The 25,762-nt window shown below is 42.6% G+C and overlaps 1 protein-coding gene and 1 pseudogene across 1 annotated transcript; one reads left to right on the plus strand and one right to left on the minus strand.

Annotated features, from left to right (window-relative positions):
* The first annotated feature begins 11,420 nt into the window (after positions 1 to 11,420).
* LOC6544904 lies at positions 11,421 to 11,956 on the plus strand (annotated as a pseudogene).
* A 5,681-nt stretch (positions 11,957 to 17,637) lies between these two features.
* On the minus strand, positions 17,638 to 18,494 carry LOC6544905 (calmodulin-2/4). Its single transcript, XM_001971019.3, has one exon. The coding sequence runs from the start codon at positions 18,181 to 18,183 to the stop codon at positions 17,728 to 17,730; it is 456 nt and encodes a 151-aa protein (XP_001971055.1). The 5' UTR covers positions 18,184 to 18,494; the 3' UTR covers positions 17,638 to 17,727.
* Positions 18,495 to 25,762: the final 7,268 nt, after the last annotated feature.

Consider the following 25,762-nt stretch of genomic DNA (forward strand, 5'->3'; position numbering starts at 1 on the left):
CTGCATCGCCATCCAGACTGCATCATTCACAGGGAGCACGGAGAATAAAACTTGGTGCTTAAATAAATCTTCTCATAATAAACATATTCATTCTGCAAAGGAGTCATAATTTGATTTTAGAAGAACAAAGAAATCCTCATACCAAAAAAATTTCAAAACTATGAATCATTGTTGTATGTATTCAAGCTTTTTGTTGCAGTGCATTCGCCGCGTCCATCTGCACTTCGGTAACTGTAACAGACTCTCAACGACGGCCCACGGCGTCTGCGCAACACCTCGTGGTCTCAAAGTCGAGCTGCTGCGCACAGTCCTATCCGCAGAGGTCTGTGATCCAAGAAAAACTCTAGTCAAGTCAGCCAACTGGTATTTCCCAGCGGCTGACTAACAGAAAACTCGGCGACTCGAGTGCAACAGGTGGCCACCTATAGCAGCATATAGACGTACACGTACAAGGCCTGCTGCTGCTGATGTTGCGGTTGTTGTTGCTGCTGCTGCTGCTGCTGCTGGTGGTGGCTAGCTCCCAATCGCAATCCCAATCCCAAGCTGCCCCTCCCCTTGAAAGCCCGCCTGTCGAAAACGTGCACCAAGTTAAACTGGAGCACTTTTTATACGAGTTTTCCAGGTGAAAATGCTGGCAGCAGAGCAACAACAGCAGCAGCCGCGCCAGCATGCTGCATGCAACCTGCAACCAGCAACTTGCAACGTGCCACTCGACTGAGCGATGATGTATTTATGCTAAATTGCAAGTTAATTAATGTTGTCGCTTAATACGAACGTTAAAGTGGCAAAATGTTTGCTCTCCATGTCGCTGGTTGGAAAATGCCCGGAAATTAAGAGGCAATGGAGAGATTGCAGCTCTATAAAAAGGAAATTGATTCACGAATCAAAAATTATAACCTATAATATTCATATATTTATTTATTTATGGCACAAATCCTTTTTTCCCTACAAACATAAACACAATCATTTAACATAATACAATTTAATACCTTTAGACGGCAAACAGATCAATCACAAAAAATACTTAAAATTTGTATACTAATAGTTATTACCCACATATCGTAAAAGCAAAACAATCTTGTATGAATAGCCCATATGTGCATAAAAACGCTTTTACTTTGTGGGAATACGGAGTAAGTGCCCCCATTAATTGGCGCCCAATTTATTTAATTCGCTATTAATTTTATGCACTCACTTTGAGTCCAAGTTTTGTTATTATAAGTATTACTGCACTTTGATGCATTGCAGGTGCACTGGCGAATTTTATGGCATTTGCCAATAATTTCATTTGTATGTCTGGCCATTGTTGTTGCGGCTCTTTCTGGACCCGCTAAATCACATTAGCGGCAAATGCAATGAATGCATTTGTTTATAAACAACATGCAAAATTGTGCAATAAAAGCGTAATGAAATTTATGAGCCAACGCAGGTAGCAAACGAATGGCAAATGCATCGCCTTAGTGCCAGTGAAAAGTCATAAAAGCCCCCGACTAAATATAATTAGAAATCGCAGAAGAGAATTGCACCTGTTTAGATGTTGGCCAGGCGCTGATTGAAGATGCCAATGCGAATCGAAAAGGTGCAACAGAGGTGATGCACTGCGAAGAAGAAGAGCTTCGAGAGAAATTAAATCTATTGAAATTGTTATTATTATACTTTACTATATAAATAAATGTGCAATTTAAAGCTGATATTCCAAACATTTATTCCAAAACGCGTGATTCAGATACAACAAATTGTGGATACTAATTATTTTCCGTGCATGGAAGATGGGAGTACATACTAGATGAATGCGACTCTTATGCATGTGGGGTGCATAATGGTATCGTATGGTAAGAAGGGGGTTTTGATGGGAGACCAGGAGACCGGGAGACCCATGAATTCATTATGCAGCCAGCCAGTCGGCAAGTGGAGGCAAACACCTGCTCCGATCGGATTTAAGGAGGGGTTTTCGCAGGGGAGGCGGGCGGATGATAATGTCGGCAACATTTTGCAGGTGTATGCAAACCGATTGTTGTTGCTGCCGCCGGTTGCCATTATTGTTTGCCAATGCACTTATATTTCATTTAGTGGGGAAAGACTGGGAGGGAAAGCCTTGCAACATCCTCGGTTGGTTAAAGATGTTTTCTCGAACCTTGTTACACAGCGCGAGTTTTGTCAGAAATTATGCTTATTTATTGGCAAGATGTTGAAGCAGTTTCTTCGCTGTTTTAGCTGCCGTTTCTGTGTGCTGGAAAATGTAGTACATCGACTGACATTAAAAGGAAAGCTATGCAAAACGACTTGGGTAAACATGGGCCAGACATAGAACTGATCTTAGCCAGTAAAGATTAGCGTAATGGTGTGTGCCTTGTGGGCGAAACTCAAATATTTAGTTGGTTGATAATTGAAGTAGAATAAGATAAGTTTCTTGAAACATTTCGACACAATGTACTTTGTTTGTTTTAACTATACTATAACTCCGAACTATACAATTGTAAGGCACTTCATTTATATAATGCTCTATTCCCAAAATTTCACACCATTTCCCCCGATGATCCTCTGCAGCAGTTTAGAGGTCAAACGGTTGAATTCGAGCGATTTGTCTGCCAACTGCGACACGAGTTTTAAGTCGAAATCCTTACGAACACATTAAAACAAAGATGTGATCCCCATCGGAAATCTTTGGAGCAATCCAAATGGATAGAGACAGAAAGTCAAACATAATAAAATGTCAACGGGAACAGCCGCAAAACAATTTTGACAGTCAAAATAGACACGCGCCTGCGACTGCAGTTTTCGGTCGGATCGATCTTCGGATATATATATACATATATACGCGATGACAAATGAGAGTTTTTAAGCCAAGAGGCACGAGAAAGAGGCACATAGCGACCAAAAATTAAGTTGAGGACGCATGTTCGTCTATTTTCGACTTGAAAGTTTTCGGCGCATTTGTGGCCATAAATCATAGGCCAATGGAGACGGAGGCTGGAAAAAGATCGGGAAATGCTCGAAAAATCAATTAAGTATCGTTTTCGGCACCGTACCGTACGCACACACAATTGAGTTGTCAATCAGATGCTGATTTTTGTCGCCATTTGCTGTCAATCAGCAGCAACAATTGCAACCGGCCATCAATTATTTGTTTTTGACTCTGTTTTTATTTTGAATTTTTTTCTGGATTTTCGATCTCAGCTATTTGCTGCACGTGCGTCGCAGTTGTTGCATCGCATGTTGCCGGCTCATTAGTTTGGCTTTTATTTTTGGAAAAGCCAACGCGACGCATTTGCCGGCCTGTCTGCCTCTGATTTTCCTCCGATTTCCCCATGCCACCTCTCGGAGTTTCGGAGTCAAAGTTGGATAGTCGTCGCTGCAGTTGTCGATCGTTAGTTGCCAGTTGTTGCTGTTGTTGTCGTCGTCATCGTCGTCGTCGCTGTTTTTCTCCGCCGATGGCCGCAGGTCACAGTGGGTCACAGCACCATTGTAGTGCTGTGAAATTGACATTTCAATTACAGCGCCAGATTCTGAAAGCTTATAAACTTTTTTATAGATATCAAAAGCAAAAACATAATGATTTCAAACGTCAGTTCTAATCAATATACATGCTTTGGGATTGTTATATTTACAAATCACTATTTTATAGCTCAAATACCCCTTTAATATTTTGCCTAAAAGTACTATTAACCAATTTTGGGGGGGTTCAACCACTGTACTGCGATTGAACCAAAAACTGATTATTAATAGACCTTTGTCTGGCGCTTGCGACTGCTGCTTTTGTGGCTGCTGCTGTTGGCAAATGCCAAACACCGCAATTGTTGCTGTCATTGTTCTGTTACACTTGCAATCGCTTCATTTATTATCGTCGCGACTTGGCTCCTCAGACAGTTGCTCAGTCAGTCAGTCAGTCCGTCCGTCCGTCAGTCAGTCAGTCATTCCGTCAGTTTGTCACTTGTCGCGGTCGTTGGCTCAGCCTCCAATTGCGAGGCGATGCAATGCAGACGCCAGGCGACAAGACACCTAAATTTAATGCGACAACCGCCAACCAGCTGCATTCAATTATTTAGTTGAAAAAATGATCATCATCATGGTGTGATCATGATCACATCTCGACTATCGTCTCGTCTCGTCGTCTCGAAACAGACAATAAAACATCATTAAAATCCATCGGCGTTGTAACACGCCTTGCAAATATTTTAATTGTTTTTCTTCATTTCCCCAGCATTTTCCTTCAGTTTTTTGCCCAACGGCGTCTTCAATTTGCATTTTTACGACTATGACCGAAAAATAGCAAAAATATTGTACTGAGGTGCTAAGGATGCATGCATCTCATAATTATGTGTGAAATGTGCAAAGGCATTTCTGCAAATGCTGAAGGACCACACGTGGCTATGGCAAAAGATAATGTTTTTAATAGGCAAAACTATGTAGAATTAGTGTAGGAAACTAATATTAAGCCTAATTATACCCGTTACTTGTAGAGTAAAATGTATACTAGATTCGTGGAAGAGTATTTAACAGGCAGAAGGAAACGTTTCCGACTATATAAAATATATATATTCTTGATCAGGATCAATAGCTGAGTAAAACTGGCCACGTTCGTCTGTCAATGTTATGATGTTGAAGAAATTCAAAAATGTCCAAAGACTGAAGTTCTAAAGTCCATAACTCAATTTATATTAATCGGATTTTAAAGTGGCATACCTCTAAATGTTTCTGGAGCAATTCTCTAAAAAACTTCATTCAAATTTGGAAATTTATTTTTTTTTAATATTTTTGTAATTTTTCTGATGTTATGATGTTGTAAAAACTCAAAAGTGTCCCAAGACTGAAGTTCCAAAGTCCATAACTCAACTTATCTTAATCGGATTTTGAAGTGGCATACCTCTAAATGTTTCTGGAGCAATTCTCTAAAAATCTGCATTCAAATTTCGAAAATTTATTTTTTTTAAATATTTTTGTCATTTTCCTGATGTTATGATGTTGTACAAATTCAAAATAATTCAAAAGTGCCCCAAGGCTGAAGTTCTAAAGTCCATAACTCAACTTATAATTATCGGATTTTAAAGTGGCATACCTCTAAATGTTTCTGGAGCAATTCTCTAGAAATCTGCATTCAAATTTGGAAATATATTTTTTTTTAATATTTTTGTCATTTTCCTCATGTTATGATGTTGTACAAATTCAAAATAATTCAAAAGTGCCCCAAGGCTGAAGTTCTAAAGTCCATAACTCAACTTATAATAATCGGATTTTAAAGTGGCATACCTCTAAATGTTTCTGGAGCAATTCTCTAAAAATCTGCATTCAAATTTGGAAATTTATTTTTTTTAATATTTTTGTCATTTTTCTGATGTTATGATGTTCTACAAATTCAAAAGTGCCCCAAGGCTGAAGTTCTATATTAATCGGATTTTAAAGTGGCATACCTCTAAATGTTTCTGGAGCAATTCTCTAAAAATCTGCATTCAAATTTGGAAATACATTTTTTTTTAATATTTTTGTCATTTTTCTGATGTTATGATGTTGTAAAAACTCAAAAGTGTCCCAAGACTGAAGTTCCAAAGTCCATAACTCAACTTATATTAATCGGATTTTAAAGTGGCATACCTCTAAATGTTTCTGGAGCAATTCTCTAAAAATCTGCATTCAAATTTGGAAATACATTTTTTTTTAATATTTTTGTCATTTTTCTGATGTTATGATGTTGTAAAAACTCAAAAGTGTCCCAAGACTGAAGTTCCAAAGTCCATAACTCAACTTATCTTAATCGGATTTTGAAGTGGCATACCTCTAAATGTTTCTGGAGCAATTCTCTAAAAATCTGCATTCAAATTTGGAAATACATTTTTTTTTAATATTTTTGTCATTTTTCTGATGTTATGATGTTGTAAAAACTCAAAAGTGTCCCAAGACTGAAGTTCCAAAGTCCATAACTCAACTTATATTAATCGGATTTTAAAGTGGCATACTTCTAAATGTTTCTGGAGCAATTCTCTAAAAATCTGCATTCAAAATTGGAAATATATTTTTTTTTAATATTTTTGTAATTTTTCTGATGCAATGAAGTTGTACAAATTCAAAATAATTAAAAAGTGTCCCAAGGCTGAAGTTCTAAAGTCCATAACTCAACTTATATTAATCGGATTTTAAAGTGGCATACCTCTAAATGTTTCTGGAGCAATTCTCTAAAAATCTGCATTCAAATTTCGAAATTTATTTTTTTTTAAATTTTTTTGTAATTTTTATGATGTATGATGTACATTTATTCTTGATCAGGACCAATATCCGAGTCGATCTAGATTTGCAAAAAACTTTTTGCCACGCCCACACTTTTAAAAAATTTTAAAGTTTTTTTCATTTTTCCCCCAATTTATACCGATATTGCAAAAAATGTTGAAATTTCTCGTTTGCACTTCCACTAGCTGAGTAACGGGTATCTGATAGCCGGGGAACTCGACTATAGCATTCTATCCTGTTTTAATTTCGATATAACCTTCTGTACTAAAACATCGAAATGGTCAATGAATTTTCATTCAGCTTTCTGTGCTTCATCACACCATATTGTGTCTTTTGCACTTGTAATAAAATAATTAACAACAGACAGAAAGAATGTTCTGTAGATAGTTTTCTGGCTGTGGGCCAGCACATCGACACATAAATTTCTCCTCTACAATTATAGTTAGTAATATTGTCGGGGTTGGGCAATTAATCTCTCAATGCAACGAGGCAGATCAGCTTTATCTTGATGCATGTGTCAGGTGTTTCTGTGTCGGCGGCATATTTAAATAAATTTATATTAGTTCTAATGCTATTCATGCCGGGCCATCGTTAATTACGTACCTATAGTATCATTATCATTATCATCCAACCACCCTGCACCTGCTTGATTAAATTTAATATTGAAAATGCACCCGAACCGAGTTTTCCCCGCAATCCATCAACATGGAAAATAGTTCAGGCCACACAGGCGAGGCGTGAAGAAGACTAATCCATCAGCTGGACTTATTTGCATTAAATTAAAACGAGGAGCGAGAGTGCGGGATCTCGAAATGAAACCTTATGTTCGCCACGAGTTTTCAGCCATACGGAGTAATTTGTGAGTGACGAAATTGGGGCAGGGGGATGGGTTGGAACACGGGTCACTACTAATAGAACATATGGATGCCGTGTCGAATGATGATGACGCTGTCGAAATGAGGATATGAATGCCGTAGAAGTGCATTTTGTGGCATGTGTCGTTTAATTATGCTAAAAGCTAGCAACAACAAAGCCGCTCGCCAACAAAGGCAACAAAAACAAGTCAAACAAATGCCATTGATATGGCCGTTGATCCTGAAGAGGGTGCAAATACCAACCCCTGAGCATAGAAATAGAGTAGGAAGCCCCAGGTACTATCCCGTTTTTGTTCTTCCTTTTTCGCGTCACAATAAAAAGGACTAAATGAAATCATTCAGTTCCAAACAATTTCGAAATACAACATTCAAAAAACCAGCACACCACTTTTACTTTATAATATATTTTATTACAACTAATAAACCTTTTAAAGCATCATATATATGACAGATGTCCATTCTCTTTAGCCAGTTTTGACTGTAATCGGTAAACATCTGACTTCGGCGAGACCAGCAACTGTCCAAATGATGGGTTTGGCCTTGGGGTCTCGCCCACTCAAGCGTTTATCAGCCCATTCTGGTCAAAAACTATCGTTTATCCAGCGCCACGAGAAACACCAATATTAAAGCCCGTGATGACAGTATAAAGGAAGGAAGAAGACCCACCTCATGTGCGATCTTTATCAGCACGTCATGCTCAAGTCTTCATTAGCCACGAAGATGCCTTGAATCAACTGACACGGAGGGGCTTTTCGGATGGTGAGGCTTTCCAAACACGCAGCAAATTGTATGATCAAATGCATTTAAATTAAGGCACAACTAATGTTTTGGCTGGAAACTAAGCACTGCTAAGCGGAAGTAAGGGACTATCTAAATATTTTTAAAAATTCTGAGCACCTATCAGTTGGTCCTTCATCTAAAGCATTCATTCCATCGGACTGAGACCACGGTGCATTAACTAACACCTCATCACTGACCGGCGCTGACTGACTGACTACCTGTATTATGTGGTCCCGCAACATTTGGCTGCCAGTTTTAAGTTTTCAGCGTTTCAGCCAGATGTGCTGGCCATTTTTTTCTTTGCTGGCCAAGCGCCGCTGCACGCGAAAATGCATTTCCCGCTGTGTGTGCGAGCCGCTTTTCATGAAAAGGCAACCGAGTCTTGGACCACTGCCTTCATGTTTTTTCACGCTGTTGTTGCATATTTCACACACACAGCTTGCGGCAACACCTCGTGCCAAGAGTTTGGCCATTTTCGCCTGGAAAATTAGTGCAAAATAGGCAAAGGCAAACGGCCGGGCAGCGAAGAGAGGGGGGAGATGATGGTTCCCGTTCCCGTGTGTGCATAAATTTGTGTGCATGATCGGCAGCAATAATTTTATTTGTTTACGATTATGTTCGCTGGCCAACAGGCAATGGCCAGTAAGCCAGTCAGTTGGCTCCTCCATCGATTCCAGCCAACTGCGGCCAACTCCAGCTCCATTCAGCAAAGTCGCGTCACTCATACGCCCCGACGACAGCAGACTTTGTGGCCCCTTCTCCATTGGCCCCCCTTCTCTTCCTTGCAGACTGCACCGGAAAATGTTCTCAACACGCCTTTTACTTAACTAATGAATAGTATATTTAATCTGCCTTCGGAAAATGCGAATTCCTTAGGCAGCGTTCTAGTTTGGTTTATTTGCAGTTGATGAATATATTGAACACATTTATATAGCTTCTCTGATATTTGGCAGAGTGTACGTGTAAGACCCAACCCCGAATCAGCTCCAGCCCAATCCGATCCATTCCGATGCCAGCTGGCTTGTTGTCGCTCTTGTTGGCAGGCGCCTGCGCGGTCCATTCAATTCATGTGAAAATTGCTATAAATTGTGGCCAGATCGAGCCTTTTCGAGCCTTTTTGCGCTGCGGCAGAAATATATAGTCAAACAATGTTTGCTGCTTTTGGGGGCCGAGCACGGTAGGGATTTATTGTTTATTGAAATTGCCACAAAACGGTGCAAAATAATGAGAAAATCGCTGCAGCCGGACATTTTTATGTTTTCATTTTCCAAAGTTGTTTGGCTTTTCCGCCCGAGCAACTCGAGTCATGTAACCGTAGACGTCATTAAATCTGCTCAGAACAAATTTCCCTAAAAGCCAAAGCCAAAATGCTATTCATATATCTCTCAGGCACGTGTCCGTCTTTTGTTGTCATCCACTTCATGGGATGGGATGTCCTCTGGATGTCGGCTGTTAATTTTAATGCTTTGTGCTTTGTGCTTGTGCTTGTGCTCGCAGAGCAGAAATCACGTCTAATCAAGATTGATAGTCCGTAACGCATTTATGCTTGACTTTCGACGCCGACTAACTCTCGGGGAGAACAAACCCCCAAAAGATACGGAAAGCCACCCCAAAAAAACTGAAACGATTGCAACATTTGCGCTTTTTGCTGGTCAAATGTTTGTGCCGCAAGTTGCAGCCGCAAAAGGGGCGGTCTGATGATATTGGAAAACCAATCTCTGTGCCAAACCAATCCCCATATGTGCCATTAGCGACGGCTGCGTTGATGAAGTTATAAAATCTGATTCCCCGTGGCCAGGATCTCAGCTTGCACTTAACCGGAATGAACCTCACTGTGGGGAGTTTTCGCCCAAGGCTTTGCTTTGAGTTGGCCACTGTGCTAACTATACCTAGCAAATGTTTGAAAGTATCCCTAATTTATTTCACCTTCCCACCATGAGCTGTTAATGCCACTAGTGTGCAAGTGGTAAATAGAGCCATCTGTTTGTTTGGTATTTCGAGGCAAAAACAGTGAAAAATCACTCATTTGCATAGTGCAATTAGTGGGACCACTCGGATGCAGCTGCCGCTGCCCATCGACCAACTGTCGCGCCCACTTAAATTAAGGGATTTCGATCGGAGGAACAGAAACAGCACCGCAATCGGCACAGATTTCCCATTAAAATGGCAAATATTTGCAGAGACAAATGCCTGCCGCTGAAATGCGGAAATTACAAAACAAATGTGCGAAAAAGTATTCCTCATTCGAGCTGTTTTTTCAGAACATTTGCCAATACAATTCGCACGCAAGTCTGTGCACATTTCGCTCCCATTGTTCCGGGGGTTGCGCCTTGAAAGGTGCCATCGATTTCGGTGTTTCTGGGATCGAAAATCCACTAATCAACCCTCGAGGACGGGACTTCATCGCCCAATGACACGAAATCCTAGCAATTAACTTAATTAAATTGGAATAACAAGTGCTCAGCAGTCGCAATCGGTGCGGTGGTCCTCTAATCCTCTTCGTACGAATTGTTTGTCTTTGTGCTCGAACAAATGTCGAATTTTTTGACGAAGGGCTTGGCATACAAACAGTCGCTATGGCTCGTATGTTTACCCAAGTTTGTTTGCTCCAGTTGGTAAATGTTAATAAGTAATTTTAATTTGTCCTTCCGCAGTGAAATTGTCTAACAAAAATGTCCGAGGCTTGTTTGCTTTGCTTGATTTGGTTTGAGAGCGAAATTAGTCGAGGGAATAGCACATGAAATTAGTAGACAAACACACGAGGGGTAGTTTATGAGCTTATATCTGTTCCGAAATTAACAGATAAACATGGGCACAAATGTTAGCTTCCTAATGAAAAATCTGGAAATATTTGTACATGTTCTTTCGTGGCTTTCATGCTCTTGTTTTAAAGTCTTTGTTTCGCTGTTCAATGTGGTTGCACTCACAATCCTTCGCCACTTGTCGTTTTATTGATTTCCCGATGGACAACATCAAGCAATTCGCAATGGGAAATTCCGCGACATGAGACACATGGAGATTCCACACGACTCACTCTTCAGTTTTTGCAGCTGCAAAAGTCAAAATGCGTGGCGTGTTTTAGCTCCGATTTCAATGCTCTGCAAATAGCTTTAAGGCATCCAAATCCGCCACAGATACGGATTCATGTCCCTCAACCACTGGCACCCAGCCAGCTGAAGCGAGAACAAACCAAACTTTAATGGCAGTCAACCAACATTACAATCAACAAACCGAAACGAAGTGACTGAGCCCAGTGAAAGAAAATTTTAGAAATCCTAATTCAAGAAATCTTTGTGGTAGAAAGAAAAAGCCTAGACCACTTCATTTACCAATGAAATAATATTGATAATTACTAGTTTCCTATTAAAAAAATGCAGCCTGGAATATTTCCTGCATACAGCAGATATTTTTCCTCAGTGTTTTGGAGCAAGAAAAACTTATTCCTGGCTGAAAGCTTTCAAAGCTGAATTTTCTACGCCCCGTCCTGCCCAGCAATGTTTCCCCTCAGGCTCCCAAAAACGAGCGGATAGCAAAGAATTCTAATAAATGTCAGACGAGGACGCTCCCCAAAAGCAAATTCCTTTTGATGAACTCGAAATTGTGCACGTGCAAAGCCAGAACATCGACGGCGGCGGTCGGAGGTCGGAGGACGAGGCGGTCGAGATGGATGAGTGAGTTCCCGGGCGAGGACTCGGCGCTCGGAACAACCCCCAAAAGCAAATGTTGGGGTGTGTCGGAGTTAACGAGTTCAAATGTATTCATGAGCCGGATCTTACCAGCCAGCTGGCTTCTATGTGGGAGGTGTCGCATGGGGGAGCCCCAGCCCCCTGCCAAAATCCTCCCCCTCTCGAGGATTTGGCTTCCTGCCAGCTGCGAGGGTTGCCGGTGCCTTTCCTACCCAACTTTCCTTCCTGACTTACTGCCTCGCGGTCATGTGGGAGGATGTGCTCCGGGTAAAGTGCCCCTTCTCCCCGACGAATTCCACTCAATGTTTTGCAATTTGCAGGTGTTTTCATCATCCATTTCGACCAGCTGTAGACATTTTGGAACAATCCGACAGGCTTAGGGCCATACATTCGTGATTCAAAAATAAAATAATTTGCATGTACTATTGCATATATATATCTCAGTATATATCTATGTTATAACAAATTAGTGAACCAGTTGGGAAATGTGTTTGTGTGAAAAGTGCGTAAGCTCGAAGGAAAAAAATGGAAGAGAAACAAACACTTCTCACCAAATGGGGTGATAACAGGCCATCTCTGGACAGCCCGACTCTGATGTTGTCCAGAAGTGTGTTTGCCGCATAGGAAACGGTCAGAAGATCCGCAGACCAGTTGATCGAACTATATGAAATAAAATATTTCCACATAGATTTCCCAAATAAAGCGAATGCGGGCAATATCAGTGGCGGCTCGTTAAATGTGTGTGGGGCGTATTGATAGCACCTTGAGGGTCTGGGTCCCATCAATTCTCATGTCTAATTTAGTGGCAGTTGGTGCCGCAACAAATCGCCTTCATTAGGCTCACAAATCGCTTGCTTATTGGCACGCCACTCCGTTCAAAATTTATGCGAATTTATTACGGCCTAAAAAGTGAGTGCAAATTGTGCAAATGCGCCCATTCAGTACAGTAGTTAACAGCTATGGCCGCCCCGCTGTGCTGACCATCCATGACAATGATCGTTATGGGGTTCCCCTCGATCTTCCCCATCTTCTCCATCCATTTGCGAGGTGTCGTAGTGGAGAGTGTGGCCAACGAGGACGGATCCCGGCCGCGTCTAAAGTGGGCTTAAATGAAGCGATTTCTTGGCCCGGCCAACGATCTGTTATAAATTGATCGCGGGGCTAAGTGAACTGCTGTTGGCTGCAGGATTCTATTACCACTTCATGGGGATATTTAGTTGGCTTAATCAGGTAATGAGCAAGTGTGAAGTGGCTATCAATATTTATGTGGTCATTTGGGGAGCATATATTTAAAGCAAAGAGTTTGTTAAGACGTTCTAATTATATACTGGCAATAAACACAATAGTGTATATAGGTTAAATGTTTTGATGAGATGGGTGTTTTATCCCCTCCCCTAAACTCCTCCTTCGCCGGAACTCTGCACTATATCACCAGACATCTCCGACTTTCTACCATTCCAATCCATGTGGCCTGCCAATCAGAGGTGCCACAAAGCTTTTTATATATTTTCCACGTTTTTCGGGGTATTTCGCTTTATTTATCCGGCGCGTAAATAAAATATTTTCGGTACTCGCTGGTCAGCTGTTTCCCATCAACGGCGCCTGCCACATGGGCGTCCATCGATTCCCATGGGTTGTCTGCAAACTCTATCTATCTGATTCTATCACCTCCGCGGGCCTCTCGCGGTGGAAGCGGCATAAAGAAGCGCTAATGTTGCATTAAATTCAGCTGAAATCAACTGTTAAGTGGCTTTCAGTGAGCTATTTAATTCCCGAACACCCAAAAAGAGCAAAGGCGATATATGCATGTATGTAGAAACGGAATTTCATAAATAAATGTGTGTCTGCGATCCGAACTTGATTCGCTTGCCCCTAAAAGTCCAAATGGTATGTAAGGGTATGAGTTCTCCGTTTTTTAGGGGCAAGTAAATAAAATAGAGGATGTTATGCTTTGAGCAATTATGATTGTTTTGGCAGGCCAAGTTTTGAGCAATCTGTGAAATTCTACAAAATCGTGGCAGCTGTTGAGGAAGTAAATTGAATTCGATTTGAAGTTGAGTCAATCATTTGAACTGAAATGTGGTTGTGGGTATTTATACTTCCGGTGGGTTATGAAAAGTAATATACTGGCTCAAGAAAAACTACAGACATCAACGAACTTTCCATCAACTTGACCTCCCATTACCTCTCTTTGATCTTTGATGTAAGATTGTGTTATCTTGTTCTCAAGCGTTTTTCTGCCTTCCCAACCAACTTTCAACCTTTCCAAGTCGACCCAAAACCCCCGAAAACAGAGGTCAAAAGATTGCCAACCTCTGCGTTGCCTTCTCCGTATGCAAATCTCAAGTGAACGGATCGATGGGGCCGCAAAAGAGGTCGTCAATTGTGGCTCCTCGCCTCCGCAGAAGAACAACTGCCTCAAACTCAAAAGGCTTGTCAGTATTTCATCAAAAGACACATGTTGCCGTCGAGCCAGAGCCTCAGAGGCAGAAGACAAAAGGCGGAGACAGCCGATTCTAACGAGAATAATATAGTTCTCCATTCTCTTTATTTATATTTATGGCGGTCGACGAAAGGCTTCTTAGAAAATGCATAAAACCTGCGCCAAGACAGCCCCACATGCTACGTAGACTGTGGCCAAATGTGCACGAACGATTGACTGTCGTGAAGCTTCGTTTAAATGCGTTTTTAATTAATTATGCGACGCGCGTGCCACATGCAACGTGCTGCAAGGGGGGACGCATCGGGCAAACTTCAGTGACAACACACGATCGACATAAAAATGCAGACATCGAGGGGGGAAGTCGTAAAAATGCGGCAAGAAATTTTCAAATTTGTAAAACGCTAAAAATTCCCAAAACGCAGCCGTTTCTTCTGGATGCAGTGAAAACAATTTTGGACAAAAAGTACTTAGAAGTACATCCAAAAACTATTTCTGTTTTTCATTTTAAAAAGAATCATTGTCACACAATTTTATTACTGGTGCAAGAATTCCATATAGCTCTTTGTTCCCATTTGAGTTCCACATTTAGTTTAAGTACGTTCTTGCCGTGCACCTTCCCTTAACCCCTTGGTGCCCCCTTCGGTAGCCTGCCACGCATGTGTTAATCTGCGTGGAGCACAATTAATTTTCTGCAAATGCCTGGCAGGCAGCATCACTGAACCCAACAATGCGCCTCGAGAGATCTCGGGGCTTATATATTTTATTAATTACGCTCAAGTGCTCTGGAAGGGAATGTGCGAAGGGGGCTGCTCCGCCGGGGCTAATTACTGAAAAATTGGCAGTTGTCGTTGATTTTATGGTAAATTATTTGTCAGCAAGATGGAAGATGGCCAATGGAAGACGCCAACTGCCGACGACCGGCGACTCTTCAAATGTCTGCCTTTTCAGGAGTGGGTAAGTTGTTGGTTGCGAGGGGTTTGGGGGGGCGCTCTGCCTAGACAGATTTATGGCTGGCATTTGAAAGTTTATGTATAACTAAATGCGGTTTTGATTTTAGTTGCAGTTTGGCTGAGCCGAAGCAGCTGCTCCGGGAAATAGAAAGAAATCGTGTTGGAAGCGACTGCTGGCACATCGATCAATTGCAGATATAATACAAAATAGGTTAGGGAATGGGGATAGTTCTTTGCCCAGCAGAAACAAGCTGAGCCGAAAACATAAAGGTAAGAGTTTGAATAATAGCATATTTTCCTATCTGTTCTGTCCTCTCAATTTCAATGTAGCATTCTCATCCAAACAAATGAAGCTATGCTCCATGTGATGGCCCCTAAATCAACCAGATCACGCACTTGAAATAAAACTGTCACAGATCTCTGGCGAACATCTAGTTCTGGCCGCAGATAAAATCGAACAGAACCTGAAACTCACTTTAACCTAACCTTTCCCATCCTATAAATACCCATAACGATTTGAGGCGACATCGAAGGCAGTTGTCCGTGCGATTTATAGATAGATTCGATGGGCGAGGGTCTCGGTTGTACAAACTCAAGTCTATTGGGGGCCACCCAAAGGTACTCGAGTGCGCCCGGATGGCCATTAAAAGCGACTCGAGTCGAAGTTCTTTTTATGATAGCCACTAATCAGAGGCATACTTTGCATATTTCAACTAATTTTCATTAGGGTAATGGCTTTGTGTCTCCCTGATTTTTATAGACAAGACCACAAATTTTAGTTAGTGTGGCCAAAGCACAAATGCGCCATAAATTGTCGTCTGATTAGTGCTACAATCTCAGGGTCATAAAACTTAATAAAAACCCATATAGACGGTGCAGCTGGCAAAGGATCCGCTAGTTAACACTCGAATGCATCTCATGGATACACAAGCGAGCGACCATAAAAATCAAATTGCAATGTCTAAACGACTGTAAGCGACTAATTTTGCACAAGTTAATAAATTTGTTTCCCCGTTTCTTCTGATTTCTCCTCGGAGGAGTTGTAGGCACACAGATCGTGCTCCAAAAGCTGATCTTCATATTTAGTAAGCTGCAAATTATGACCACAATTTCCAGACGCAATTTGCCAAAAAAAAAATAAACAAAAAAACGAAAAAAGCGAGAAAAAATGCAGTGCAACGAGCAGAACGCACAAGGAAAACATATGGAAAATTATAGTAATAAATACTTTCGGGGACCAAGGGGCCTCCGAACACTGGGCGACACGCAGCCAGGCACTTGGAGGTAAATCTGAAGAAAAACGATAATGGCAGCACTAATAAATTGCGGCCAACATGTTGCATGCTGCACGAGTGCGGGGTGTTCCCCTCTGCAAGACCCCCTTGGCTCTTCCTTTCCCGCTGCACCTGAAGTCGCCGCGTGACTCAAAAACTCCGGCCAACTATAATAACAACAACGCAACGCCGGGGCGTGCAATTAGAGTACAACGTTTGCAGTTCAACGGGGAATACGCTTACACAGAGAAAAAAAGCATGCCCATCAAAATATGCAAAATATTATATCTTTAACGAGCTTTCACTTTACTTCATTTCGTGGTACCATGCATTGAAACGCTTCGATTTTCTCGCAGTGTCTAGCTTCATGCAAATAACGCACAAAGGGGCAGAGTGGGCTGAAAAGAGGGTCAGGCGGAGCGGAGCGAACCCCGAGGGACACTTATTAAAAACAGTTATTAAATGCGACAGGCAACGCGCTTGGAGATTTTCGGTGCGTACCCACATCGACGTCCCATTCCCAATCCCATTCCCAAGCTCGAAGCCGAGCACAAGCCTAAGCCCAAACACCAACCAACCCATATACCCCAGTCCAAGTCCAGTCCACGTCAAAATCTCCAGTCTCAGTCCCAATTTGAACTCCATTTCGGACAAAGTCGTGCAATCCCCCGCGGCTTTGCACGTGTTCTCTCCGCCTCGAATTCTCCCTCCCATATTTGTATTTGGATAAGGACATGCGTACGAGCAACGTCCGCGTTTCCATCGACATTCGGAGCGGCGTCAGAGCCGCCTGTAGCGTCCACAGTACAGTGAACACTGGTACACTTCTGCCCAAAAACCAGCATTAGAACCATTCTTCCTTTTATGCGAACCGTCGTAGATATTGAATTTCTGTGGCAAATAATGTCTCGTAAGGAAAAAGGTATTTCAAAAAGTTAAGCACATCGATTTACCACTGTATCTTACTCACACTCCGATTGCCATTACAATTTCATGCGGTTGCTCAGCTCGCTGTATCGCAATATTGGATTTCATGTTTGCCACTTTGTGCGACGCACTGCGTCGGGCGCGGCTTTTGGCAACATTTTATGCTGATTACACGTCTAATCCTCAGCGTGTGCCGTCGTCCTATTGGGTTAATGGCATGGCAGGAGGCGGTTTCCCAGCTGGGTGAGGGGCAGACGAGAGCCAAGACACCGTCATTCAATTTCTGTTTGCGCCATTGGCGTTTAGTGTTGATATCCAAGAAGACCTTTAATTGAATACAGGGTGCCACAGTGTCACCAACAATGAAAGGAAGCCCTTCGGTTCCCAACAGTTGGGACACTAATAGGTCTTCTGCAGGAGAAGGGAATTTAGAATAGATTTGGGAGTGCTTGACGAAGCCCTAGAGACCTAAAGAAACTATTATTTTACAACAGACTAGTATGATTTTATTGAATGTATAAATATGTATATAATCAGGGCGCCACAACAATTTAAATTTGAGAATATGAGTATTCAGGATCTATAGGCATTATAAAAGTCCCGAAAGTTAATAACGCCATCGCCATCCGTATCAGCCTGACGAAACACATCATCGAACTCTTCGTCGGATATTTTTTCGCCAACATTGGCAAAAACGTGACGTAGATCGGTATATGATATAAAACCATCCTTATCGGTATCGAAGGCATTATAAGCTGCCTTCAAATAGTCAACGTGGCTCATAATTTTGTAGATTTTAGTCATCAGCTCGATAAAATCGCCAAGTTCTATGTACCCATTGACGTCTCCTTCGAGTCCCTCGGAATATCTGTAGATTTCCGACTCGGTGTGGTTCTGGCCGAGAGCGCGCATAACTGTTCCCAAATCTTCTGCACCGATCCTTCCAGTCTTCTGAGGATCACAAAGGGCGAAGGCATCGCAAATGTCCTGAAGATCGTCATTCGATAAGGTGTAGTGTGGACTTTCCATGTTTATCTATGCTGTTGCAACTGCTTAAAATGCTTTTTGTATGTTGTTGTCAGTTTCAATATGGGAGTTGAACTGATTTACCAGTAATGTGGCTCTGACTGTCAGCCCAATCAAATGGACGTTCACTGCAAAGGCTACTTCCTTTTTAAATTAATGAAAATTCATAAACTTTGTAAGTTTTCCAAGGGATTCCCAAGCAAGCCAAGCACCCTGTTTCCCTCAGAAGCCATACGACTTAAACGTTCTCCATGGGACTTCGAAGCCCAGACGGCGATCCACGACGAACCAAGGGAACTGGCGTTTAATTGGAATCTTGGGCAAATATAGAAACAAATAAAGGCACGCCGAGAATCCAATAAATGTCCTGCGCTGCACGTGCAAGCAGCTAGACGCCGTCGCCGTGGGATCGGAGAACAAATTCTGGAGTGAGAATCTGAATCTTCGCAATGGGAATGGTGGTATGGGTTATTCGAGACTGGGTTGCGTTAATTGAACGCTCATGAAACTGGCTAAATTGCCAAAGAGAGAGAAAAGGGAATGGATACGCGAATGGGATGCACAGTACACACAAGCCGTGTCACAACAATCGATTGTCCTTTTTTTGTTTGTGCCCGCATTTGCTGACATCATCACAAAGAACGGGGAATCTCCGAATCACCAACCCTGCGAATGCACTTCCGACCGCCAGTCATGTACAGTGGGTTCTTAGTCCAGGAGTCCTTCGAAAATGGTCAATAGATATCTATACTATTGTAAAAGAGATATTTTGTCGAATAGAAACAAGAATTTCCCAAAAAAAAATGTAGTATGTGGTATTCCTCACTTTCGATGAGTCCAACCACTGTACTTCGTGCCCAATTGGATGTTCCGTTCTGCAGATTGATCACAAGACACGTGTTCCGCCGTAGACTTACCCCGGAATCTGCCGCTATGCGGTGCACGTGCTGGGATTCGTTTTTATCTTCGAAAGGATTCGGCTGGCAGTGCGACCGGAAGCCCTTTTCGGCCGCAGTGAAACCCTATCGCATTGGAAAATCGATGACAGACGCATCCTGTTGCCAAGGACCCCAACCCGTCCCCCGTTCCGCTACTTTTACCCACCTCCCCTGTTTCAGTGGGTGGCGCCTGGTGGAGCAGACGCCATTGCTGCGCAAAGGATAAACGCACAGAGAACCACTGAGAAACTGGGAGAGCTCCAAATGCGGTCGAGACATTTTCTTGGAGAGTTTTATACAAGGAAAAGCACCACAATTTTAGCACAAATAATACTCCTAATTTTCCCCTCTTTTATGAAAAATATAGAAAGCTTTCAACGTGCGTATGAGTAATTCTGGGCTTGTAGCAGTATAAAAATGATCGAGATCTAATCGGATATAAAAGTAAATGCATTTAAATTGCTAACTTCGACCAAAAAGCCTGACCAATGTCCCAACGACTTCCTACATCTGTCTGGCTCACAGGCACAGATTCGAGCTCCGAATCGATCCCACTTCAGGCCAAAACCTCGGACACAGGCTGTCCAAACAATTGCCGGCGTCGATCTGTTTGAAAATTGTGTTCGAACAAACGTCGCATTAACGCAACATTTTCCCATTTTTTATGGCCAGGCCAACTCCCGCCTTGTCCAACAAAGCTCAGCTGCCTGTTATTCAACACGGCGGCGACAGCAGAAAACTCAAAACTCAGCGCAGGTAAACTTTGCCACCCCCCGAAAGCCACCTCTTTTCCGCTTTTCCCACTTTAACTTGATACACGGAAAGAAACACCCAAACGAATTCCAATCTTTGCCAATAATAAGTCATTATCGCAACATTAGCAATACTGCCTGATGATTATCTATCGCTTTGGGGAGCTGAAACAAACAAAAACATTGTTAGGGGCCAATCATTTATTAAGTAACCAAACCATTTGAACTAACCAAAGCGCATTTTCGCACCGTGCATTACCATCCAGTATCCAGTCTAGGCTCAATCTCGGACTCGGACTCCGACTGCAGCTCTTGTCCAGTTATGCGCCAAAAGCAGTGCAGTCTCCAGCTGTGACTTGAACTCTTTCCAAACACGCGCGCCTGCAACAGCGGTTGCCCCACCTTTCCTTCACCCCCCCACCCCCTTTCCCTTCCCCTTTCCACCGCCCCTGCTCCACACGCTCCCCCTTTTTTTATGGGCATTTGAAAGCGCTTGGAATGCCAAAAGAGCCAGGCAGCCAAGGCGGCTATCTCGGCAGTCGTTTAGTGTAATCAGTGGCCGGCACAGGAGGATATGGACAGGCCATTGAGTGGGCGAGGGGGAGCGCGGAACAGGCGGGGGGACTTTGCGGAATAGATGCATCTATGAATATGAATACCAGTCAGCACCTGAGATCAATTCGATGAATGAACTGCACTGGGCTAAGCTCACATGGAAGTGGGGTAACCGCTGGGTATTAAAACTCCATTAATATATTTTAGGTGCGTGTGAATAACTTGTATACTACTGCAACGAAGCTTAGGTGGAAATTAGACAACTAATTATATATTTGGCTGCTCCTATGGGAAATGATTAACGAAATTTTAATATTCTAATAAAACAAACATTTTCCCAAAAAGAGCTGCTCCAAACTAAATAGAAGCACCCATTTTCCTTAAAGCCGTTCTCATTTGCTGGTTACCCAATAAAGCTATCGCCAATGGAAATCTTTGCAGGCAGGTCAAAGATCTGGAAGCTGTGCAATCTTTATACCACGTAAGCGCACAAAGGAACATCTATTACCAGTAATCGGAGAGCTGGCCACCGATTCTTTCACTTAATCATTGCTCCAGTTGGAGGAATACGCTGCACAGATGGCATTCCTGTGCATCGGATGCCATTGCATTTTGGCTTAGCCTGATTGACCCTCATAAAGTCAACTGCCAACATTTAGCGATCTAAATCAGTTGAAAGCGGCCAACTGGCAATGGCAACTGGCAACATAGATATTACCAATGCAGGAAACTCTTTCCAGGAAACTCTTTCTTAGCTTTTGGCTTTGATTGTGTTGTGTCCACCTCTTTTTTGGTTTTTCTGTTTTTTTTTTGTTTTCTTCATGTTTTTCTGTTGGTTTTGGGTGCCCAATTGAACCGACCAGCAGCCGAGAGATTTATTTGCAGGCAGCGAACATGACTTGGTAGTTTTGTTTCGTGTGCATGTTGCTGTTGGCTCTTGGCTGTTGTTGTCTGTGTTGCCTGTGTTTTGGCAGTTGCTAGTAGTCCTCGAAGATGAGATACTTGCCGTCTGATTAGCTGACACAGCAACAGCAACTCCGCAACAGCAACAGCAACTGCAGCAGCAGCAGCAGGAGCAGCGGCAGCCAAATCAGCAATGCAGCAACAGGCCCAAAGAGTGGGCAGCAGGCACTGTCAGGCTGCCAAGTCAAATCGTGTACACAATTGGCGCGACATGCAACATTATTCTCCTTCTGCTCCTTCGAGGCCGTCGATCCCGATCCCGATCCCCCAATCCCAATCCCAGTCCCAGTCCGGACTCCAGTTCCCAGTTCCAAGTTCCCATTCCCCATCCCATTCCAATTCCCGAAGTTGCAGCTGCAGCAGGCTGCAAACTCCAATTGAAAGTGGCGCGGGCGGCTGCTCCAACTCTGGACAGACAATTCCACCGGGTTCAACACTCAAAACAAAGCAGATCGCATTAGGGATATTCATAAAAGCACCTTAAACAAAAAGTATAGATTAATATAGCACAATATGTATTTTATTATCGGAAAATCCATTAACACTAATAGGATAAACTAAATAAGTCTGTATAGAGCAACATTTCTAGAGCACATTTATGTTCATATAACGTAATTTAAGATAGTATTTTCACACATATTGTTTCCCGCCTAATAAGTGGCTATTTATCCCTGTGTAACTGGCTTGTACCGATCGCTCCGATTGGTAAACGTTTTGCGGCCTTAGTTTGACTTAATTTTCACCGACCGTCCTGTTTGTCGTGGTCGTGGTCCTCTGGCTCTATTGTCTGCTCAGCTTTCGCTTCGTGATTTGCGATTTTATCGCATTGAAATGAAATAATTTGAGTTCAAAATGATGAAGTTAATTGTGTTTATTAGGCTGCCAGTCACACAGAGTCAGACAATGCGACTCTTGCGTTGTTCGGGTCTCGAGTTTCAAGTTTCGAGCTGACTCACTTCGCCCTGAAGGCTCTTCCCTCCAACTGTCCCTCAGATGTTGCCCAAATAGTCTTGGTTTATGCAAATTCGTGAATTTATGAGCTGTGCCCCATTAAGTCATTTTAAAAGACTCTTTTTCCAAGTTGCCCCGGGAGCAACAAGAGTTGCTGAAGTGGCACCGACAACAATACGAATTCGAAATCCAACTCCCGACTTGCAACTTGCAATCCGCAATCGCGCAACTTGCAACTTGCAACTTCCAAGTCCAATTTCCAAGTCCAAGTCGTGTGCGATATTAATCGCTTTTGCTGAAAATGTCATGTCAGTTTTATGTCGTAACATGATTACGTGGCTTGGACTCCAGAGGATACGGATGTGCCACGAACAGATGTTGCAGATCTAGTCAAGGGAATAGTCGTAAGGAAAGTGCAAATGATCCAGGGACTACAGATACTTAAAAGGCTAAAATCCAAAATGAGAAAACTACATTTTTATCATATTGCAAGAGAAGACTCTTATGACTCTCTAAACGAAATTCCATACCGATTTCATCAGTCATTCTCACGTTTCCCAATCTTAATGAAATCAAAATCGCATTTTACATAACTCGCAGCAAAATGCGGAAACAAAGGCAATGGAGTGGAAAACAGTGGCAACAGTTGAGGGGCGGGAAATCTTCCCCCGATTAACGCATTTAGTGCACACGGTGCAGCGTTTGTCAGCTTAGCAGATTTCATCTCAGGCGTTGTAGAACCATAAAAAAGGGCTGGCATTCCGGATTTGGGATGTTGCAAAGATCATATCGGAACACGAAAATCGCTTGTCAGACGCTCTTAATGAGCAGAACGCGGCCTCGTGTCGTTTTTGTAAAGGTCACGTGTGCTGTGCCATAGACCGCCCCTTATTTTTAGCTTTCTTTCTCATCATCCTGGCTGTCAAGTGGTTGGGATTGGTTTTCACATGGTAGTACCATATCATCAATGACAGCTGGGAATTATATTGGCATTTTTTGAAAAACTATAGGTAATTTTATATACAATTGCTATTTACTGCAGAAGTAAGTGGTAGTACTAAAATTGGGGAGTCTATTAACCAACGAAATTCCTATTCAACCAACGAAATTCCATGCATCTGATGTCCATGGGAGGTGGTAAGCTATGTGTTGACTGAGCTAATCTATATCTAAGAAATCCAATAGGATTCCAGACTGACACGTTCTGTTCCCCACACAAAAGTGAGTACCCAAGTACCTTTCAGCCAACGGAAAGCGTTGCATCTGGTGCCAAGTACCCGCGATTCCCACCGAACACCTTCTAGAGGTGGTTAAAGCACAAGTTCGAGTTCTTTTGCCATTTTTGGACCCAATCAAACCCAGGCCATTTAAAGCTGAGCCAACGAAATGCCTTGCATCTGGTGTCCACACAAATCGATTTCGCAGCTTTCCCAGGGAACAACCCCTCAGACTTGGAGCCCAGCAACCCCTAATTGCTGTGCGGGTGACAAAACTTTTGGAGACTCTCCACTCTCTCCCAGGTTTCTATGCTCTCTCTGAATCTCTCTCAGGAAAAGTGCATTTTCCGACTGCTCTCACGGCGCAAGAGGGCGGCCATTTTGAATTGATTTGCATAAAAAGTCGAGAGAGTGGAAATGCAACCCCCAAAACGACAAGATTGGCCCCACCGCGAAAACGCTGTGTAGACATTTTCCTATCGATTTTTCGTTCGTGTGGCGCCCACCTTGGCGCTGCCTTCTTTTCCACCCGGCCATAAATCCAAATCCATGCCAAGAGACATTGCATTTCTATACTTTGATTTTTATGCAAATGGGAAACCGAAACGAGGCAGAAATTGTCTTCGAATTGCAGTTGTCTTCGGGCCTTTGGACCACGTGCAAAACTGCAACCGTCAAAAGGAGCGCCTTGCTGTTGGCCTCCGACTTCAGATGCATATAGCCATATAGCCATATAGCCCGGGCAAAAAGCTGCCTGAACTCGACTCACGATCACGAAATACACAAAAGCCAAAGCTCCTGAAATTATCATGACCCCAGCATGGCAATTGGGTCAAGCAGCGCTTGGCGACATTTGTTCGCCGACACAACACGAGTTTTGAGAGTGCAAAAATCGGGGGAATGTCTATAGCATAGACCCTACACATATATCTATATATTTGTATCTATATTTTCGGGGGGAGGAGGTGGACGTGCATTTCTGACACGTGGCCCCAGGAATTCAAAGCAGCTGCTGGCGAGTTTCCGTTCCCCTTTTACCTGCGCACAGGTCACACTCAGCTAAATAAACTAAGCAAAATATGTACATTAATTACAATTCTATTTATGGAAATACAACGATATTTAGTAACAGTTTCATTTAGATATCTTTCAACAAATGAAAGCCATGTTCCCTCAGTACGCCATGATTTCTCGCAGTGCACTGACTAATGAGGTCCGATCCCAAGCCTTGTTGACTCAGTGCACAAACTCCCGGCCACGTGGCCACCTTCCGTGGAAAGTGGGCGTGTGCCCGGGATCCGATCAACCACCATCACTTTGGGAACATTCTACATGTTCTAGTGCAGCCTTTTGCCTAATTGACGCACGTCCAGGTCGTGTGTCGCCTCAATTTGGTTATACAAACTTAATTGACGCATTTGTTTGATTTGAACGGTCATGGGAGAGAACGCCTTCTTATTTGTGTCCTAGAAAAGAGCGGCGCAATCAATTTGCTTGATTGGGTTAGCTCCCTTGGAGATTGTGCACAAATTGGCCAACAAAGTGGAGAAGGAGCGTCTCTAATTTGCTCGAGGCTACCGAGATTCAGTTGCCTGGGGTTCTTTGTATAAGGTCACGTAGCAGAAAGCTGGAAAATTTTGCTGATGGAAATTCATCATTCTCTCTTTAAATGCGGGAAGAAAAGAATTTAATTTAATGTTGAAGGCTTTCTCCTAGCCAAAAAATGGAAAGATGGGATTTGATTTGCATATTTTTGCATTACTACTATTTGGTTAGTTTAAAAGTATTTATCCAGTTTATAACTTTTAACTAGCACGGCTTAGACAAGCACTCAATCATTTTTGTATATGTATTTATGTAGTTTAAGTGCTTATGAGCGATCAATTAAAATAATCTTTAGATAATATCTTAACAGTTTGCATAAGTGGCTATAGCTCGATTAACTTTTCAAACACTTGGCCTAGAAATAATTAGCATTTTTTATTGAAAAGTCCAAGTCAAATATTATACATCACATTAACATTTCCTAAATTGCTGAGCATGACTTGAACATGATTATCTCTTTTGCCAATGTAGCCCACTCAGAAAGAGTAATGTGAAGATTGTGGGAGCCATGCTCACACTTCATACTGAGATGTTCGAGATGCATCTCATCCATGACCATTTGGGCAATCCTAGTTTCCTGCTTCTGCCGGTGTCGCAATCC

The sequence above is a fragment of the Drosophila erecta genome, unplaced genomic scaffold (assembly GCF_003286155.1).
Source record: "Drosophila erecta strain 14021-0224.00,06,07 unplaced genomic scaffold, DereRS2 tig00000021-arrow-pilon, whole genome shotgun sequence".
NCBI classification, from domain to species: domain Eukaryota; kingdom Metazoa; phylum Arthropoda; class Insecta; order Diptera; family Drosophilidae; genus Drosophila; species Drosophila erecta.